This window comes from Pteropus medius, unplaced genomic scaffold (assembly GCF_902729225.1).
Source record: "Pteropus medius unplaced genomic scaffold, Ma_sr-lr_union100, whole genome shotgun sequence".
In the NCBI taxonomy this organism is placed as follows: domain Eukaryota; kingdom Metazoa; phylum Chordata; class Mammalia; order Chiroptera; family Pteropodidae; genus Pteropus; species Pteropus medius.
The window spans coordinates 1,858,146-1,877,228 of record NW_024347732.1 but is presented as its reverse complement, the minus strand read 5'-3'; the positions used below and the strand labels follow the sequence as shown (position 1 = coordinate 1,877,228).

The window sequence follows — 19,083 nt, the reverse complement described above, 5'->3', positions numbered from 1 at the left end:
TTCCCCCAGTGCCTGACCACGAAGTCTCGTCCCTTGTTGTATTTCCTTGGAGGGCCCTGGATTCACTTGTGCGCAGATGTGGCACCGGGCTGATACCTGCTTGGCTATTGTTGCAGCCCCAGAATGTAATAGTCTCTTTTCGTCGGTTCAACTAACTTGGTCCCTCTCAAGTGAGTGCTCTGGTGAACCTGGGTTATAAGGTCTCGGCCCAAGGCCTCAGGTACTACAATGCGGCCGTCTGGGAGCCTAACCTACCCAGTAGATTCCTCTTTGCCTCCCAGCTTGTTGCATAGTTCAACTTCCCCTGGAGTGTAGGTAGGGGTGTCCATTAGCACCCTGGCCGGTAGGGCCGGCAGAATGTCAATTGGCCCCACTGGTTTTGGGGTAGCCTCCTTTGCTGTTTGATTAGCGAAGGAGTTGCCTTGTGCTACCTCAGAGCCCGAGTTCTGCTGCCCTGGGCAGTGGATGATTGCCACTTTCTTTGGCAGCCAAATTGCCTCAAGCAGGGCTAGTATTTCTTCCTCATTCTTAATTTCTTTTCCTCCCGAGGTCAGTAGCCCCCTTTCCTTATATAACACCCCATGTACATGTGCCGTGGCAAAGGCATACCTGCTGTCCGTGTAGATGTTAACAGTCTTGTTTTCCCCCCACTGCAGAGCTTGTTCAGCCCGCTGAGATGAAGTTCCATGGCTTAGGGCTTGTGCCCAGATGACAGTTTCAGTGGTAACCACTGCAGCCCCAGCATACCTGAGTCCTTCTGAGACGAAGCTACTCCCATCCGTAAATAGAGTAGCGTCCGGATTCGGCCAACGGCTGTCTGTCAGGTCTGGTCTGGTGCAGGTGACGTTCTCTAGGACCTCAAGGCAGTCATGCAGGGGTTGGTGAGGGTCATTGTCAGGCAGTAGGGTGGCTGGGTTGAGTGCGGCAGTTTTCAGGAACCGTATGTGAGGTGAGTTGAGAAGCAGGACCTGATACTGGGTGATTCGAGCATTGGAAATCCACCGGTCCGGTGGACTGCGAAGCATTGACTCAACTGTGTGTGGGGCGATGATCTGGAGAGTCTGTCCTAGTGTCAATTTTAGGACTTCCTTAATGAGGATTGCAGTGGCAGCGATTGCCCTCAAACAGTTGGGCCATCCTGCTGCCACGTAGTCCAATCTTTTGGAGAGGTATGCAGCTGGTCGCTGCCAGGGTCCTAGGGTCTTTGTCAGGACTCCTTTAGCAATTCCCTGCACCTCGGTAACAAAGAGCTGGAATGGCTTTTCCAGGTTGGGCAGGGCTAATGCAGGGGCTGTGGTTAGGGCTGCCTTCAGGGCTTCAAATGCTTCCCTTTCTTCCTTTCCACAGGCTAGGTCCTCTCCTTTCCCTCCGGTACTGGTGTACAGAGGCTTAGGTGTTTCTGTGAACCCCGGAATCCAAAGCCTGCAGTAACCTATTTCTCCCAGGAGCTCTCGAACCTGTTGCTTGGTGCACGGCTGGGGTATCCTCAGAATAGCCTCGATCCGACTAGAGGACAGGGTCCTTTTTCCTTTCTGTAGATTGTACCCTAGGTACGCTGCTTGGGGAGTGCAAAGTTGAGCCTTCTTAGCAGACACCCGATACCCATTCTTGTCTAACTCCTGGAGTAGGTCCTCAGTAGCCTGTTTACACTCTAATTCTGTTTCAGCCGCTAGCAAAAGATCATCAACATATTGTAGAAGTACTACCTCTGGGTGCCTCTGGTGGAATTCAACTAAGTCCTGACTTAGGGCTTCATCGAATTGGGGAATTCTTGAAGCCCTGAGGCAGTTGAGTCCAAGTCAACTTTCCTAAGTAAAGTCTGTCTGGGTCTTCCCATTCAAAAGCAAAGATGGGCTGGCTAGCTTTGGCCAGCGGCAGAGTAAAGAAGGCATCCTTCAGATCTAGGACAGTAAATACTTGATGACTTGCGGGTAGTTGGCTGAGAAGAGTGTAAGGGTAGGGGACTGTCGGGTGGATGGTCTCAACTTGCTTATTAACCTCCCTGAGATCCTGGACAGGCCGGTAGTCATGGGTGCCGGGCTTCTGTACTGGGAGCAAGGGAGTGTTCCAGGGGGAGTGGTAGGGAACTAAGACTCCTGCCTCCCTCAACCTTCGAATATGGACAGCAATACCCGCTCGGGCCTTCTGACTGACAGGGTATTGACGTACCTGGGCTGGAGTAGCTGAGCTGGACAGAGTCACTATAATAGGAAAATGATGTGCTGCCAAGCCGGGGGGATTTGTTTCTGCCCAGACACCAGGAATCTTTTGTTGGAATTCAGTTAATAGGGGATTTGTAGGTAAGGCTCACGGCTAGTTTATTAGGGGCTCCTCTAGCAATAGGTATTCCCTAAACAATGGGCAGGTGAATAGAATGGTTGGTGGGCCTGACCCAACGGTCAGTTCAGTATGCCCTTTCTTGAAGGAAATTGTGGCCTGTAACTTCTGTAGCAAGTTTCTACCCAGCAGCGGGCATGGGCATTCTGGCATAACTAGAAATGAATGGGTAATTGTTCCTTTTCCCAGATCTGTTATCCTGGCTTGGGTCCAAGGGTAAGATTTCCCTTGTCCAGTGGCCCCTTGTAAAGTGTATTTTCCTTTGAGAGTGGGCCTTGGGCGCTCTGTAGGACAGAGTAGGTAGCTCCTGTGCCTACCAAGAAGTTCACAGGCTCGCCCCCGACTTGTAAAGTTACCCTGGGCTCCCAGGGGCTTATAATGTAAGAGCCCCGACCTCCTCATTCTGCGTCATCGAAGAGGACGAGGGGAGCCTTCTTCTTGGGGGGCTCGTCCTTTTTCAGGGCACTCATTCTTCCAATGTCTCTTTTTCTTGCAGTATGCGCATTGGTCCTTCTTTAGCTCGACTCTCCGAGGTCCACTGTTCACTCTGGGTGCCTGTTCCTGGCCTCTGCCTTTTCCTGTCAGTCCCTTTGGATTGGCTCCTTGCATGGTTGCAAGCAGGACTTTGGTCATCTTCTTCGTCTGTGCTATATTTACCTCATCTCTATTGTTGAATACTCGTTGGGCTCTCTCGACCAGTTCAGACAGGTTCTTTTCTTCAAACCCTTCCATCCTCTGCAGTTTCTTTCTAATATCCAGGACCGACTGACTGACAAAGGCTAAATTCACAGCCCTCCTATTATTAGAGTCCTCTGGGTCAATAGGGGTATATAACCGGTACGACTCTAAAAGTTGTTCCAGGAAAGCCGGTGATTCATCCTTAGTTTGGATGACCTCACTTACCTTAGATAAGTTAATGGGTCGTCGGGCAGCAGACTGGAGGCCCTGGAGCAGAAGCTGACAATACCGTTGGAGAGCCTCCTTACCTTAGTCAGTGTTGGGGTTCCAAGGCGGACGGGTTTTAGGGAAAACATACTGGATGCGGGCTGGATCGGTGGAAGGCTGCCCATTGGGCTCTAATACCATCCTTACACCTCCCTCGGGATTCGTTCCCGCTCCTCTGAGGTAAACAGGACCTGGAGAAGTTGCTGACAATCATCCTAAGTCGGCTGGTGGGTAAAGAAAATAGTCTCTAGGAGAGAGATTAATCTCTGAGGTTTCTCTGAGAATGAGAGGTTCTGGTGTTTCCAATTGTATAAATCGCTGGTGGAGAAAGGGACATAGACCATGAATGGCCTCTGGGTTTCTCCCCCAACCGGGGGTGCCAATTGCTGGAGCGGAGCCAGGATTGCTGCCTGGTTCGAGGAATTAGGAGCAGAGTCAGGGTCTTGTGGGGGCCGATACACATCTCCAGTGCGGGTATGGGGAGGGCTCCAGAGAGATTTTGCCTCCCGGCTGGACGGAGACAAGAATGGGTTACGAGGGGAATAAGGGGGAGGAGTAGTGATCTCCGGGTCCTCAGGGAGTTTCTGTAAGATAGGGTAAAGAGAGTTAGGTGTCTGTCCAGATGGTTTCTCCTTTTGCCCCTTCGGTGCTGAGAGAAGGATAGGTTTGGGAGTCGCCCTTGACTCTTGACCACAGCGGCAGCCCTTCAAGTACTTGGGGGCATCAGAAACAATATCGACCCACAAATCGATATATGGAGCCTGATCAGGGTGGCCAGGATCTCTGTAGATGATATCCCGCACCCGAAAGGCTGCTTGCAGGTCGAGCGACTCTTCTGATGGCCACCCTGTTCCAAATGTGGGCTACTCCAACTGGCAGAACCTTTGGAGGTTGAAGGGAGTGACATTATCTCCATAGGCTTGGGCTTGTCTCTTAGAATCCTTAAATTGGTTAAGGAGTCACTGCAGGGGGGTAGGACGATTTGAGGAGGAAGCCTGACCCATATTAGAGAAAATCCCCACAAAAGCCAAATAAGCCAGGGCTAGGATCAGCCTCTGACCTAACGTCCAGTCGGGCAGGGCCACGGAGGCCAGACCTAAGGAAAGAATCAAACTAAGTAAACTTATGAAGGCTAAAGCAATAAGAGGGTAACAGTACATTCGGCTGGTCCAGACAGACAGACACAATACAGACAGTCAAGACAAACTACAGGTGACACAAAATGCTAGCGCACCAGAAAACTGAATACCTGGAGTCAAGTCTGACATCTCAGACTTTGACCGGACTAGGGAAATATTGCTGCGTCCAGCCTTTCACTAGTTCTCTTTAGGGCCCACCGACAGACAGATCCAAGCGCAGTCTACTTATCTGTGAAGCTGCTCCAGATGGCTCGTGCCCAATTGTTACAGAATTAAACCTTTTTGTCCACCTGCCCTCCTGGGCGAGTCTGCCTGGTGTCCGGTGCTGAGGAACGTCTCTCAGCGGCCGTCCCCTGGACGGGCAGGTCCTCACCCAAGGCGGCCGGAGCCGCGGGTCTTAGGAGAGCTCCCCTCTGGAGAGATCTCGCTGGGGCCTCCAAATGTTATGGTGCAAACAATTCTAAGACCTATGGGGCCAATTGAAATTAATTATGAGCCTTTATTAGCCGGCTGGCGACTGACTCTCTACTACGCAGTGTTAGAGGAGATCAGCCCTGAGCTTCCAGAAGAGGCAGCTTATAACTACATCCTTGAATCAGCAGATTACAAGAAGCAGAAGTTAGCCGTTAACGTTTTGTACAAAGATAAATGTATCCGGGGGACTCTCAGATCAAACGGGGCCTATTTTAGACAATTTTATCAACTGCACCTTGGAATGTTGTGCTTCTCCTGGGGCTGGCACTTGGCGATACCACCTCCCTGAAACTGGAGAATTTCCACTTTTACAAGGGGCCATAGGACCGATGTGGGTTAGACCTGAACCACAAGGCCTCTGGTTGTAGTCCTAAGGAACAGAATTTTTTGTGTCCATACAACAGGTGTCAAGCAGAGTACCATGCACCAGCTGCCAATCCCAGGAGAAGACTCCAAACACTTCTGCTCATTGTAACTTGTTATTGATGCAGGACAGGGCAAATTTCCCTGAGTTGATGCGGAGAGACCAAGCCCTGCACAGAGAGAAAAGGGTCCTTTGGCAGAGAGTGAAGAAATAATTCAACACACACACCAAAGTTAGAGTCAAAAGGAAAGTTTATTGGAAAAGGAGTAACACTCCACAGAGCGTGGTCTCCTCTCAAAGGCAGAGTGAGTGAGACAATGAGAGACAGAGAAAAAGCATTGAGAGGGACCTGAGTGTTCAGGGAATTCAGTTTATATGCCATCATGAAAACCTATTCATTTTAGAGAACAGAGAGAAAACTAAGTTTCTAGAACAGCAAAACAGAAGTCCATACCCTAAACATGGTAACCACACCAAGCCATGGCCAGTCTGTGGCTCTGCCTGGGCAATTAGCCAGCCTCCCCGAGTGTATTACCACGACTAGAGCACTATCTACCTCCGGAATGATTTTGGTATCAGACAGTTTTCAGCTGCACTTCCTAGCTATTCAACATCTACAAGAACAGTTATGTATCACTTGGTCTCAGAGTTCTTCAATCTTATCAATTGCCACAACCTTCATCCCTCTTGCAGACCTTGACTTTTATTTAATTCTATTGAGCATAGACTGTGTGTTAAGCACCTTGTTTAAGGCTCATGAAAGACAAAGGTGAAGAACAGTTCTCTTTCCTCAAGAAGTTCATACCAGCAGAAGAGACAGTACCCATAATACAGGCCTCTTATGAGGACTAAGTAAAATGATGCTTGCAAAGCACTTAGCACAATCCCTAACAAACACACACAAAAAACTCCAGTATATTTTAGAAATCAAGAAATCTGGCTCAGAAATCAGAATACCATAGTTCCAAACCTAACTCTGTCACTTGGAAGTTATGCCTCTTTAGTTTCTAAACCTCTCTATGCCTCGATTTTTTTCACCTGCTGAATGAACATGACAAAAGCAGAGTTGTTGTGTAGCCAAATGATCACACACTACACACACACACACACACACACACACACACACACACACACACACACACATTAAAGGCACATAATGAAGCACCAACAAAGGCATAACATGAAATCTTAAATGTTGCTCTGATGGCCTGTATAATTCTTTCCTATTTTTCCTCTGCAGTGGTCCTCAGAGGCACATCCTGAGGTAAATGGGTGTCTCATCTTCATGGTGGAAAGGTGGAGAAGATTGAGATCCTGAACATTCTATTAATGCTATACCTTAACAAAAGAGGCATGCAGAAAGGGTACTGTATAAAATCTTTGTGTTTTACTGATAAGATGACGCTTTGGCATCCCCAAATCTTAGTGTGGAAACCATTTCTAGTAAAGAGTCAGGACCACACATGAAACAGAATGTCTCCTTCTGCGTAAATTTCTTTTCTCTGGGTTCCATCCAACCTCAGGAATATAAAACAAAAGAAAGAAGCAAGAGGAAGACCTAAAAATTTACAAAGAAATTCTAAAGAGAGAAGAGAACAAACAGAAAAGAGAGAATCCAGAAGACCTTGTTTTGGAAAAGACACTCGGGGAAGCTGGCTAATTGCCCAGGCAGGGCCACAGACTGGCCATGGCTTGGTGTGGTTACCATGTTTAGGGTATGGACTTCTGTTTTGCTGTTCTAGAAACTTAGTTTTCTCTCTGTTCTCTAAAATGAATAGGTTTTCATGATGACACACTAAAAGCTCAAGAAACTATTCAATAACCAGCATACCATGTAATTAAACCCAATTACCTTGACTGTAATTTTTTTAAAATTGTTATAGTGTGGTCATCTGAGAAGGGCAGAGACAGATTATAAAAGACATGCATGAACTATAGTGTCCTGTTTGGAGAAAATCTGTGTGAATAGAAAGGGATAATTATCCCAGAACACCGAAGGAGGCTGGCAATACCTATTTAAACTTGTCCAAGGAAGGCAGTCTAATCTAAGCACACTTCAGATGTGTCTTAAAGTAAGTGTTCATTAAATGATAGCTGTTATTTTTGTTAAGATGGATGAGAATGCTTCTAGGTACCCGTGACTGAGAAACATCTTTTGGGATTAGGTAACTTGTGTTCTATTTCCATGCTTAGCAAACAGCTCTCTGATTATTCAACTTCGTATAGAGAATGTGTATAGCCAGGAAAGTTCTGGTCAGCCTGAGTCCATCTCAGAATCACTTTACTAGTGTTTCTTCTTGTGAATCCATATTGACATTCTAGACCATTGCTTTTATGTACTTTTTAAAGGGAGTCTGCCTCAGAGGACAGAATCCTCTCCCTGCGAAATAGTGTACAGGCATACCTCATTTTATTGCACTTTGCTTTATTGTGCTTCACATATATTATTTATTTAAGAAATACATTTTATAAGGCTATAGCTGCCATACATAGTGATTCTCCTGATGGATCTGGGCAAAGTAAACTGAAAATCTTCTGGAAAGGATTCACCATTCTAGATGCCATTGAGAATATTCATGATTCATGGGAAGAGATCAAAATATCACATTAACAAGAGTTTGGAGGAAGTTAATTCCAACCTTGTGGATGATTTTGAAGGGTTCAAGACTTCAGTAGAGGAAGTAACCTGTAGACGTGCTGGAAAGAGCAACAGAACTAGAGTTGGAAATGGAGCCTGAAGATGTGACTGAATTGCTACAATTGCATGATAAAACTTCAACGAATGAGGAATTGTTTTTTTATGGGTGAGCAAAGAAAGTGGTTTATTGAGATGAAATATACTCCTTACAAAGATGCTGTGAAGATTGTTGAAATGACAACAAAAGATTTAGAATAGCACATAAACTCAGTTGATAAAGCAGTGGCGGGGTTTGAGAGGATTGACTCCAATTTTGAAAGTAGTTGTGTGCGTATGGGTTGTCAAACAGCATCACATGATACGGACAAACCATTCATGAAAGGAAAAGTCGTTCCACGCAACCAACTTCATTGTTGTCGTATTTTAAGAAATTGTCACAGGCATCTCAACCTTCAACAACCACCACCCTAATCAGTCAGCTGCTAACAACACTGAGGCAAGACCATCCATCAGCAAAAAGATTAGGACTCCCGAATGCTCAGATGATGGGCAGCATTTTTTAGCAATAAAGTATTTTTTAATTAAGGTATGTACTGTTGTTTTTAGACATAATGTTATTGCACACCTAATAGGCAATAGTATAGTATAAACTACACACAACTTTTATATGCACTGGGAAACCAAAAAATTCATGTGACTTGCTTTATTGTGGTATTTGCTTTATTACAGTGGTCTGGAACAGAACCTGCAATGTTTCTGAGATATGCCTGTAGTATCCTCTGGAAACAAATTACTGTTCAGTTCCTGGCTTGTACAATTTATATAACCTTGGGCAAGCTATGTAATCTCTTATGCTTCAATTTCTCTTATTTGTAAAATAGGAAAAATAATAGTACCTACCTCCAAACGTAGTAAGAATGAGACATTGCATAGGGCCTGGCACATAATAAACCCTCAATAAATATTAGCTTTTAAGTTCAGGTTCCTAAACTTCCAAGGCCAGGACCAAACCCTGGACTGCGGGGAATAATCAAGGTAAATGGTACTTAGTCAATGAGCCTAGCTCCACAAGGTGACATCCTCTACTTGATTATGGATTACCTTGACATTTGAAACAAGTCACTAATACTTAAAAAGGCTCAGATACTTACACGTGGAGTCATTCGACATTTCCAGCACCCCTAAGAGGTAGGTATTATCAGCTCCATTTTACAGATGAGGAAGAGGCATAGAGAGGCTAAGTTATTTGCCCAAGTGGGTATACGGCGGCTCTCACTCCAGGAACTACTTATTATCCACTCGTTAAACTGCCTCTTCATTCTCACAACCATATCATTAAATTAAAGAATGGGTATTTTGCAGTGAGAGAGGGATTGGAAATTCATTTTTGTTATCTGTAACTGTTTTAAAGGTGTGGTTTCTTCTTAGTGAGTTTGACTCCACCTATGCGTACGTAGTTATAAACGTGATGGGCGGCTTTGTTATTTGCGAATAATAAAATAAAATTAAACACAGGGTTGATCACCAGCTATTAAAGAGCAGGTATTACAAAACATGCCTGTAATTATGCTTTCCACTTCCCAATTTTCATGCTTGGCCTATCTGGTCTCCTGTTTCAAAACACCAGAAGGTAGGAATAACAAATATATAAAGGCACTTCTGCATGAAGTTATTAATGTCTATGAAATTGAATAAGCATGCATTCATTAACCCCTCTGGGGATTGGCATTTTCTCCGTGGTCTTTTAGAGTTTACAAAGATCCTTTCATAAGATGCTTACACTACATAGTAACTGTAGTGCTGTAAAGACAGAGAAAACGCCAACTTTTCCCTGCTTTTATATCTCTTCTCTCAACTCCTGGAAATGACGAACGTCTGTCCAGTATTCTAAGGCAGTTACTTATTGAAGCTTCTCAATACAGCAACCAGCATAAGCCAAATTTTGTGCAAGAATCTCTCCTTTAACAGGGGAGGCGATCAGGTTGGCGAACCTGAGCATGCGCAGAAGCTGAGCAAAGCCGGGGCGGGCTGGCGCCTCCCTTCCCCGCCGACTACGGGAAGCGGGTGAGCGTCAAGGCGCGTGCGCAAACGTGGCCGGGGCGCCTGTGGGGGTGGGTTACGCTTGGAGAGCGCATGGGCAAACTGTACGTCCGTTTGTCCGGAGCGGAGGGGAGAGTGGGCGCCATCTTCTTCTAGGCTCACTGAGGGTTCTCTCTATTTGTTCTGGGGAGGCTGCTGCGACGAGGAGTGCCCCCTGCCCCCGGTCTTGTGTGTCCGACTCTGCAGCAGTGGTGTGTGTTTATTGCCAAGTGCGAAGCAGTTACCCTTGGGGCGTCGGAGGTGGGAAGGGGGTTGGTGACGGGGACGGAAGAACAGAGAAAGGCGGGGCTGGCGGTCGCGCCGGGAGCTAGCATAGCTTCTGCCGTTAGGGCACCCTCTTTCCTTGCTAAACACCGACACTCCCGTCATCCTCCATGTGCTGTTGTGTGCGCGCTTCCCAGTTTTCTTGAGAGAAGATCTCGAAGGATTTCATAGGTATTTTCTTTTCCTTTGCTATGTCATCGTAGTCAGTGGTGGCAGGAAAGCGCTGAAGGCCCGGCTTTTTAGGCGTGAGAGGGGCCATAGTGTTTCAGTTAGATTTGGGAACAGTTCAGCCTGTAGCGAGGTAGGGTGGAATGTTTGCCCTTGGGACGGCGTAACGGAAAGGCACGGATGTTGGGCGGTCCAGGTTAATTTGAAAGCTCATTTTGGCTGAAGGTCTGGCGACAGCATCGGATCGCACGTAGCAACTTTGGCTTGGCGTGAAAAAAGGAAGCTCTGACCCCTGGGAGTCTGGACAAAGGCTTTGGGGTATTGAAGCGAAGCCTTCGGATGATCCCCGTTTGAGAATGATGGATGTTATGGGAAATCCTGTGCCGTGTGGAATCGTCTTCATTTACAGTTCCTCTTGGGGACTATGGCTCTGTGTCGTCATGCCTTTGGTTTTCATTTTGACCATCTACATTATAAGGATAAAACGCAGGCCGTCATAAAGAATAATTGTGGACTGGGGTAGATTATTTTCTGCAGGGGAAACTCACACATTTAGAATTTGAATGTGCTTCATCATAACTGAGTTTTCAGAAATAGTCGCAGTTTTCGCTCTCTCACCTTGTCTGGAAATGACTTGTTATTCGCTAGTTAAAATCAGATGGATCTGAAATAATATGTATTTAAATTTAGCCTCCTCCCAGTTTCCCTCTCAGGCTTGATTAGAATATGGACCTTTCAATATTGATTGGTGATAGTGGTGATCAAGTGGTATGAACTGGTTAAAACTTTAGCAAAATTATTTAAAACGTTTATTTCAATGACTTGCCCTTAAGTGTGCTTTTAAGGACCTAATTTCATAGGTCAGAGGTTATAACATCACTGTCTTTAAGCCGAGTCACATAATAAATTCATAAGTAGAAAATTTTAAAGTGCAGAGTACTTTAAGAGTATTTTGTGTGTTTAGCTTTTTGTATAATGTTCTAAGAATAGAATTTCTGGGGAATTTGCTTAAGGAAATAACATGGCAACCACAAGAAAGTGCTCATTTTTGAGAGCTGGGCTTTTATAGGTGGTCTCCTAAGTGTGTTATTGTATGGAGTTAAATGGTACATTACCCTACTATCTCAAGAGCAAAAAAGTTTATTAGTTATATTTAACTGTGGCAAATTAGAACAAAATTTTAATTTAGTCTGAATTGGCATTCATGAGATTTGTACTCATGGAACTTAATTACAATGTTTTTAACTTAGGATAAATTACTATAATTTGACATAAAATTATTCCTTGAAACATCCCTAACTTTTCTCGTAGATACATTCATGTTCTCAGGGTAAATTTCTTTTAAATTAAAAAAAAATTAGAAGGGAAAAATGAAGTATATCTTAAACGCTGCTTTCTAAAAAATTTTAAAAGTAAAAAAAGGAGCTAAGTCAATTTGCATAGGAAGGAGTCTTGGAACTTTAATGTGGAGTCTTGGAACTTTAATGCATTCCCGAAGGCAGTTATAGTTTTTGTTAAAGTGTTGGTGTGACTATTAGTTTGTTGAAGGAACTAGGTGTGTACTTGATTTTTTTGGTACTGTGCAGATTTTTTTTTAATAGACTATTTTTTAGAGCAGTTTTTTAGGTTCACAGCATATATTGAGCAGATGATAGAGATTTCTCATATCCCCCCTGCCCTTACATATACTGTGCAAATATTTTAAGAGTAAACCTCATTAATATTTTTAATATTAATTTGGCATTGATAATTCAGTATAGAATGTGCCAAGTAATTTCTTGATATCTTTGTTAGTTTAGCTTGTAGTTTAAAAAGTTTAATCTATGGACCACTTTTCAAAGGAAAATAAACATTGCAGACCTCAAAGAATATGTCTTCAGACCCCACCTTGTGGAAGAGTGGTACCTAAGTGTAAGTACTGAATTAAAGCAACATTTACAAATTAAAAACATAATTTTTTATTAATTTGGCAGGTCTTAATTTAGTAAGACTATTAAATATTATTGTTAGTTCAGGTATCTTTGAAAGTGTTCAATGTGAATTTCCTTAAAGAGATTTTTCAGTAGTTAATACTGATAGCCCTTGAACTTCTAAATTAATATATTTCTATTATATTTTTAAGTTTTCTACATTGTCATTGGGTTTCCTCAGTAGAACCCAGAACAGTTGTTTGAAGTGGAATAAACTTATTAGCATAAGAAGAGCCTCTTTTTAGCTGAACAGTTTTGTTTGGCTTGAGATGAATTTTAATAGTAATTGTCTTTTAATAAAGGGTTTACTGAGTAGTAGTTGAGTTTACGATAAGGAGTGATAGTTGAGATTAGGGATATATTAGTATTTGCCTGCCTTATATTGGAGTCAGGAGATTTGGTTCCATGTTTGGAAGTACGAACTGTATATTTAGAACTTAAAATTGCTTCCAAATGGTAGCCATTGTTTGGATTTTGCTTTAGAAAATGGTTTTTGAATTTGAAACATTAGTGTTCATTTGTTTTGTCATTTGAATGGTTGCCTTTATAATTTAATTTGGTCTTATATTTTGAAAGAGAGGAGACTTGTAAGAGTTGAACATGAGTTAGGTGCTTGGTCTTTCATAGGTGGAAGTTACAGAAAGTTTTTGGGAATTATTTGGTGTTTTTAAATGTCATTTTACTTGTAGAACAGTTGTCTTTTTAAGTGGATGTTAAATTTATATGCATTTAAATGCACGGATCTTAAATATAGAATTCATTTAGCCTTGAAAAATTTATACATCCATGTAACCAACACTGTAATCAAAATATATCAATCACATTTCTATCACCCCTTTCTTTGTACCATTTCCAGTCAAGTTTAGTTTATAGAAAGTTGTTTTGTTTTTAAATAATTTGCAGATGTCTGCTTGGAAGGATGATTCATTTCCCCTAGGAACAAAGAAGACCATTTTGTAATGCCCACAGTTGTGGTTCCTTATATTGCTTCACTTTTAATAGGTAATTCTGAGGTGAATATCCTAATCTGGCGTCGTTTAAGATCAATTACAGGGTCCGAGGATTAATTATATTTCATTTTCTTTCCACAGTTAAGTTGCTTTTACAGAATTAACAGGTCTCCAAGAAATAATAAAAGGTAAGATATCCAGAGCTTAAGGCTTTTCATAGAGGCTTGACAAAAAAAAAAATGTGAAGTAGAATAGTACATCTTAGGTACACATGGCTTATGTACTTTATGACTGGCCAGTGATGCTTTAGTGGTAAGCAATTTATTATGAGCAAAAATTATAGAGATGGCTTTTATAACTATGTAAAATTCATCGTGGTAAAATCCACAAAGTTCTCTCTCATGTTTCAGTAGAAGATATGTTTCTTAGTGAGTCTGAAAATAGTTTGGTCTTGTTGTGAAGCAGTACTTGGTAGACTTACAAAGAAGATTTGATATTTCTGTTGTCCATACTGTATAGGATAGGTGATATGAAAATGTATCTTCATAGTAGTTGGTTTATTTGTATATTTAGATGGGAGAAAGTTTATTGTTTTTTTTTTGAGAATTAGATACAGTCAGTATTTTTCGAACTTGTATTTTGTTTTCATTTATAAATACTGAAGAAGGTAGGAACCAAGTAATTATTAAGCTTACTTCAAAAATAAGACTTGCTATTATGTGTACCTTTTTGTCTGCAGGTCATTATTGCTGTGGTTTGAGCTCAGCATGGCTGTAGTCATCCGTTTACTGGGGCTTCCTTTTATTGCGGGGCCTGTGGATATTCGTCACTTCTTCACGGGATTGACTATTCCTGATGGAGGAGTGCATATAATTGGAGGGGATGTTGGGGAGGCTTTTATTATTTTTGCAACAGATGAAGATGCAAGACGTGCCATAAGTCGTTCAGGAGGGTTTATCAAGGATTCATCTGTAGAGCTCTTTCTTAGCAGTAAGGCAGAAATGCAGAAGACTATAGAAATGAAAAGAACTGATCGCATAGGAAGAGAGCGACCAGGATCTGGGGCATCTGGGGTTGGCTGCTTATCTAATTTCGTTGAGGGTATTAAAGCAGCAAGTAATTCTGGATATGGCTCTCCGATTAATCAAGATTCTGGGTTTCATACTAATGGTACAGGACATGGTGATTTGAGGCCAAGAAAGACACGGCCACTAAAGGCAGAGAATCCTTACTTGTTTCTACGTGGTTTGCCTTACTTAGTGAATGAAAATGATGTACGTGTCTTTTTCTCTGGTTTGTGTGTGGATGGAGTAATTTTCTTAAAACATCACGATGGCCGAAATAATGGTGATGCCATAGTAAAGTTTGCTTCATGTATTGATGCTTCGGGAGGTCTTAAATGTCATAGAAGTTTTATGGGTTCAAGATTTATAGAAGTAATGCAAGGCTCAGAACAACAGTGGATTGAGTTTGGTGGTAGTGCAATTAAGGAGGGTGATATTCCTTTGAGAACTGAAGAACATTCTCCACTAAGAGGAGTAAATGATAGACATTTTCGGAAACGATCTCATTCAAAATCTCCCAGAAGAACACGTTCTCGTTCCCCTCTTGGATTTTATGTTCACTTAAAAAATCTGTCCCTAAGTATTAACAAGAGAGACTTAAAAAACTTCTTTAAAGATACTGATCTGACTAATGAACAGATTAGGTTTTTATATAAGGATGAAAGAAGAACAAGATATGCCTTTGTGATGTTTAAAACTCTGAAAGACTACAACACTGCTCTGGGTTTACATAAGACTGTTTTACAATATCGTCCAGTTCTTGTTGATCCAGTTTCTAGAAAACAGATGCTGAAGTTCATTGAATGTTATGAAAAGAAAAGACCAGCGTCAATAGAGAAAGAGAGGCTTGGACATGTTTCACAAAAATACTCTCAAGGCTACTCTGGCCAAAAACTGTGCATATATATAAGAAATTTTCCATTTGATGTTACAAAAGTTGAAGTTCAGAAGTTCTTTGCAGACTTTTCTCTTGAGGAGGATGACATTTACTTGCTTTATGATGACAAAGGAGTTGGTTTGGGTGAAGCATTGGTGAAATTCAAATCAGAAGAACAGGCCATGAAGGCAGAACGTTTAAACCGTCGAAGATTCTTGGGGACAGAAGTATTGTTAAGACTTATATCTGAGGCACAAATGCAAGAATTTGGTGTAAACTTACTGCCCACCAAGAGAATGCAAGACCATTCACAGTCGTGTGATAGAGATGACCATTCCCATTCATTTGACTCAAATGATCTACCAGTGTTCACAGTGGGCCTTTCTGAAAACTTTAAACATCAGCAAGAGGACTTGAGGCAACTGGACAACTTCAGGCATACCCAGGGGGATTTCCGACAGCCTGATAGGCGCCCTCCGGAAAACTTTAGACATTCCCCAGAGGACTTCAGGCACCCTTGGGAGGAACATTTCCGGAGGCCTCCTGAAGAGGACTTCAGATGCCCCTGGGAGGAGGACTTCAGGCACCCTAGAGAGGAGGACTGGAGGCGGCCACCTGAGGAGGATTTCAGGCGGCCTCCCAAGGAAGACTTCAGGCGACCCCCTGAAGAAGACTGGCGGTGGCCCCCGGAGAAGGACTGGAGGCGGCCGCCTGAGGAAGATTGGAGACGGCCCCATGAGGATGACTTCAGGCGGCTTCCCCAGGCAGAATGGAGGCGACCACCAAAGGAGGACTTCAGGCGACTTTCAGAGGAAGACTTAAGGAAACCTCCCGAGGACTATAGGCATTCTCCTGAGGATTTCAGGTGCTCTCCTGAGGAGGACTTAAGGCGGCTGCCTCCTGAGCACTTCCGGAGGCCGCCCCACGAGCATTTCCGGCGGCCGCCCCAGGAGCATTTCCGGCGGCCGCCTCAGGACCATTTCAGGCGCCCCCTAGAGGAAGATTTCAGGCACCCACCGGATGAAGATTTCAGAGGTCCTCCAGGTGAAGACTTTAGGCACCCTCCTGATAAGGACTTCAGGAGCCCTCAGGAGGAAGATTTTAGATCGCCTTCTGATGAGGACTTTAGGCGGCTCCCGGAGGAAGACCTCAGAGAACCTCTGGAGGAGGACCCTAGACTTCCTGAAGATTTTAGACCTCCTGGTGAGGAGTTTAGGAGCCCACCTGATTTTAGAAGTCATCGCCCTTTTGTGAATTTTGGTCGCCCAGAAGGTGGCAAGTTTGATTTTGGAAAGCGTAATATGGGAAGTTTTCCTGAGGGGAGATTTATGCCCGATCCAAAATTAAATTGTAGTTCAGGTAGAGTAACACCTATTAAGATAATGAATCTTCCATTTAAAGCTAATGTTAATGAAATTCTAGACTTTTTCCATGGTTATAGAATCATACCTGATTCAGTTTCGATACAGTATAATGAGCAAGGATTACCTACAGGAGAAGCCATTGTTGCCATGATAAACTATAATGAAGCTATGGCTGCTATTAAAGATTTAAATGATAGACCAGTTGGCCCGCGCAAAGTGAAGTTAATTTTGCTTTAGAGGGCTTCTAAATTCAGAGTTACTTACCCACAGTATTGGTGCAGTAAAATGCATTTATGTTTTTATAAAAGTGTTTATTTTTAATTATCTATGAAAAGAAACATTTAAAATTTGACCTGTGAATAGAACAAATGTAAATAGTAGAATGTGAGTCTAGTTTTCTTTTGCTTGCAAATTGCCATTTACTTTTTCTAATTTAAAATTATATGTGCTTTCTTTTTGACCGTGGGGGAGAGGACTAATTCCCTGAGTGCATTAATTTTTGTTGATGTCATGGGTAAACCTCAAGACCTGTATAAAGTAGAGCTGTATTTGGGAAAGATAAATTTTATATTCACTTTTGTTTGCATTCTGTAGTCTACATCTTTTACTCAAAATGTATATGGAAATGGTCAGTAACTGATTGTTCAGGTTTAGCATTTTCATTGCTAATTGCCTGCAGAATTAATGCCCTCTTCCTTGTCTGAGATATTACTGTGTTAAGCCTCTCATTAATAATAGTTCAAAATGAACTGACTGTGAACTTGAAATTTACTTATGTAAAAGGCTTAGGAGATTCTTAGTTTCTATGTTCATAATTTGCTAAGTTTTATAAAAATAAAAAAATTGCAACTGAATAGACCAACTAATTAACTTGTATTTGTATAAAAAAAATAATTAATTACAGCTTTTGTGAAGTTTTTCAATAGCTACGTTAAACAATACTTTTTACATACAGGAGGGACCAAACATTCTATAAGAGTAGAGTGCTATGTATAGTTCAATGGTTTCTCTTCACTATCTCATCAACCAAGATTAACACAAAATACTTAAAAGACCAAAAATAATTTAGGTGCAGAGAGACTTTCATGCTTACGCTGGGAACACCTCATAAATGGATGGATATAGTTTGTGTTTCTAGGAAGAATTTATGGCAATTTTTTATTAGGTTCTCATTTATAATTTCAAAACTTTGTATCAAAAGACTCAGCAACTAAGTACAAAATTTTCGTGAGACTGAATTTGATTTGATATTCAACATTTAGTGTAGACATTTTGCAAATAATTGGATTTGATTTTCTGTATTCATAATGTCTAACAAATATTGGGCTCTTACTATGTGCTATGAAGTATAAGCACTTTACATGCATGATCTCGATATTTTCTAAGAACCATAAAGTATTATTTACCTCTATTTCACAAATGAGATAATGTTTAGAGAGGTTAAATAACTTGCCTAAAGTCATAGCTAGTATATCATGGAGCCAATTTCAACCCCAACTAACCACTGACTTTAGTTCATGCTCTTAACACTTTGCCTACTTTGTTAAATGGTATTTTAATTTTAGTAAGACCAGGCTAAAAATATTTTAAAGAATGAGCTATATTGTCTTCCATTGTTTTAAAAATAGCATTAAAAATAAGATTCATATTTTCAATCATTGTTAAAAGTAACTTAAAAAATTTTTATATCCAAGGTTTGTCTTGGATACTAACATTATATATTGGGTTCTAATTTAAAGTTGTTCATTTTCTCAAACATGATTTGACTTTGGCTTTTTATAGTTGTATAAAACAAAGTCAATTTTTTTCAATTCTGTGATCCAGAGATTTCCCACATTGAGCAAATAACTATAAAATTTGAATTTATATACAGTAGTTGTCAGTTAATAGGATATTGCAGAACTAGAATACTTTGTAAGCCAATTAGTATTTTGGATTAATACTAATAAGTATTTTGGATTAATCTTTAGTGATTTAAAGAAATCTAAGAGAAGCCAAGTTTCTGTGCTTGTTTTTAATAATAGCGAATATCCAGCTTGCTAGTAGAATGAGTAAACTGATAAATTTGGTTCAAAAACTCATCAGTAAGGCTCTTTATAAACTTATAAATAGAATGATAAATATCCAAACTAAGCACAATGAACAAAATAGGAAGAAATGTTTTTAAATGCTCAAAGGTTATATAGATGATTCATTTTGATCAGCGTTCTTGAGGAATGTATGGAAGACAACACTTCTCAAATATAAATAAAAGCTAAGATGAAACGTAAAGAGAAATATTAACGTAGAACTGTGGTGTAGTAGATAAGAGGCTAACAATAGTAAAAACAAACTTTTAATTGTATAATTACTGAATTGATATGAATAGTTAATTTTATTCTGTAATTAGTTTGATATATTTTTAAACAACTTTTTTAAATAAAAAGTTT

The 19,083-nt window shown here is 41.6% G+C and overlaps 1 protein-coding gene across 8 annotated transcripts; it reads left to right on the top strand.

Annotated features, from left to right (window-relative positions):
* The first annotated feature begins 10,031 nt into the window (after positions 1 to 10,031).
* On the top strand, positions 10,032 to 17,551 carry RBM12B (RNA binding motif protein 12B). Of its 8 annotated transcripts, none has more exons than XM_039877118.1 (4): positions 10,033 to 10,188; positions 13,303 to 13,401; positions 13,491 to 13,537; positions 14,089 to 17,551. In XM_039877118.1, the coding sequence occupies exon 4, from the start codon at positions 14,117 to 14,119 to the stop codon at positions 16,889 to 16,891; it is 2,775 nt and encodes a 924-aa protein (XP_039733052.1). In that variant the 5' UTR covers positions 10,033 to 10,188; positions 13,303 to 13,401; positions 13,491 to 13,537; positions 14,089 to 14,116; the 3' UTR covers positions 16,892 to 17,551. The 8 variants fall into 8 exon arrangements, with proteins under 8 accessions (XP_039733045.1, XP_039733052.1, XP_039733048.1 ...); XM_039877117.1 differs by lacking the exon at positions 13,303 to 13,401 and adding an exon at positions 12,271 to 12,340 and having other exon boundaries at positions 10,036 to 10,188; XM_039877116.1 differs by lacking the exons at positions 10,033 to 10,188; positions 13,303 to 13,401 and adding exons at positions 10,244 to 10,432; positions 12,271 to 12,340.
* The last annotated feature ends 1,532 nt before the right edge of the window (positions 17,552 to 19,083 follow it).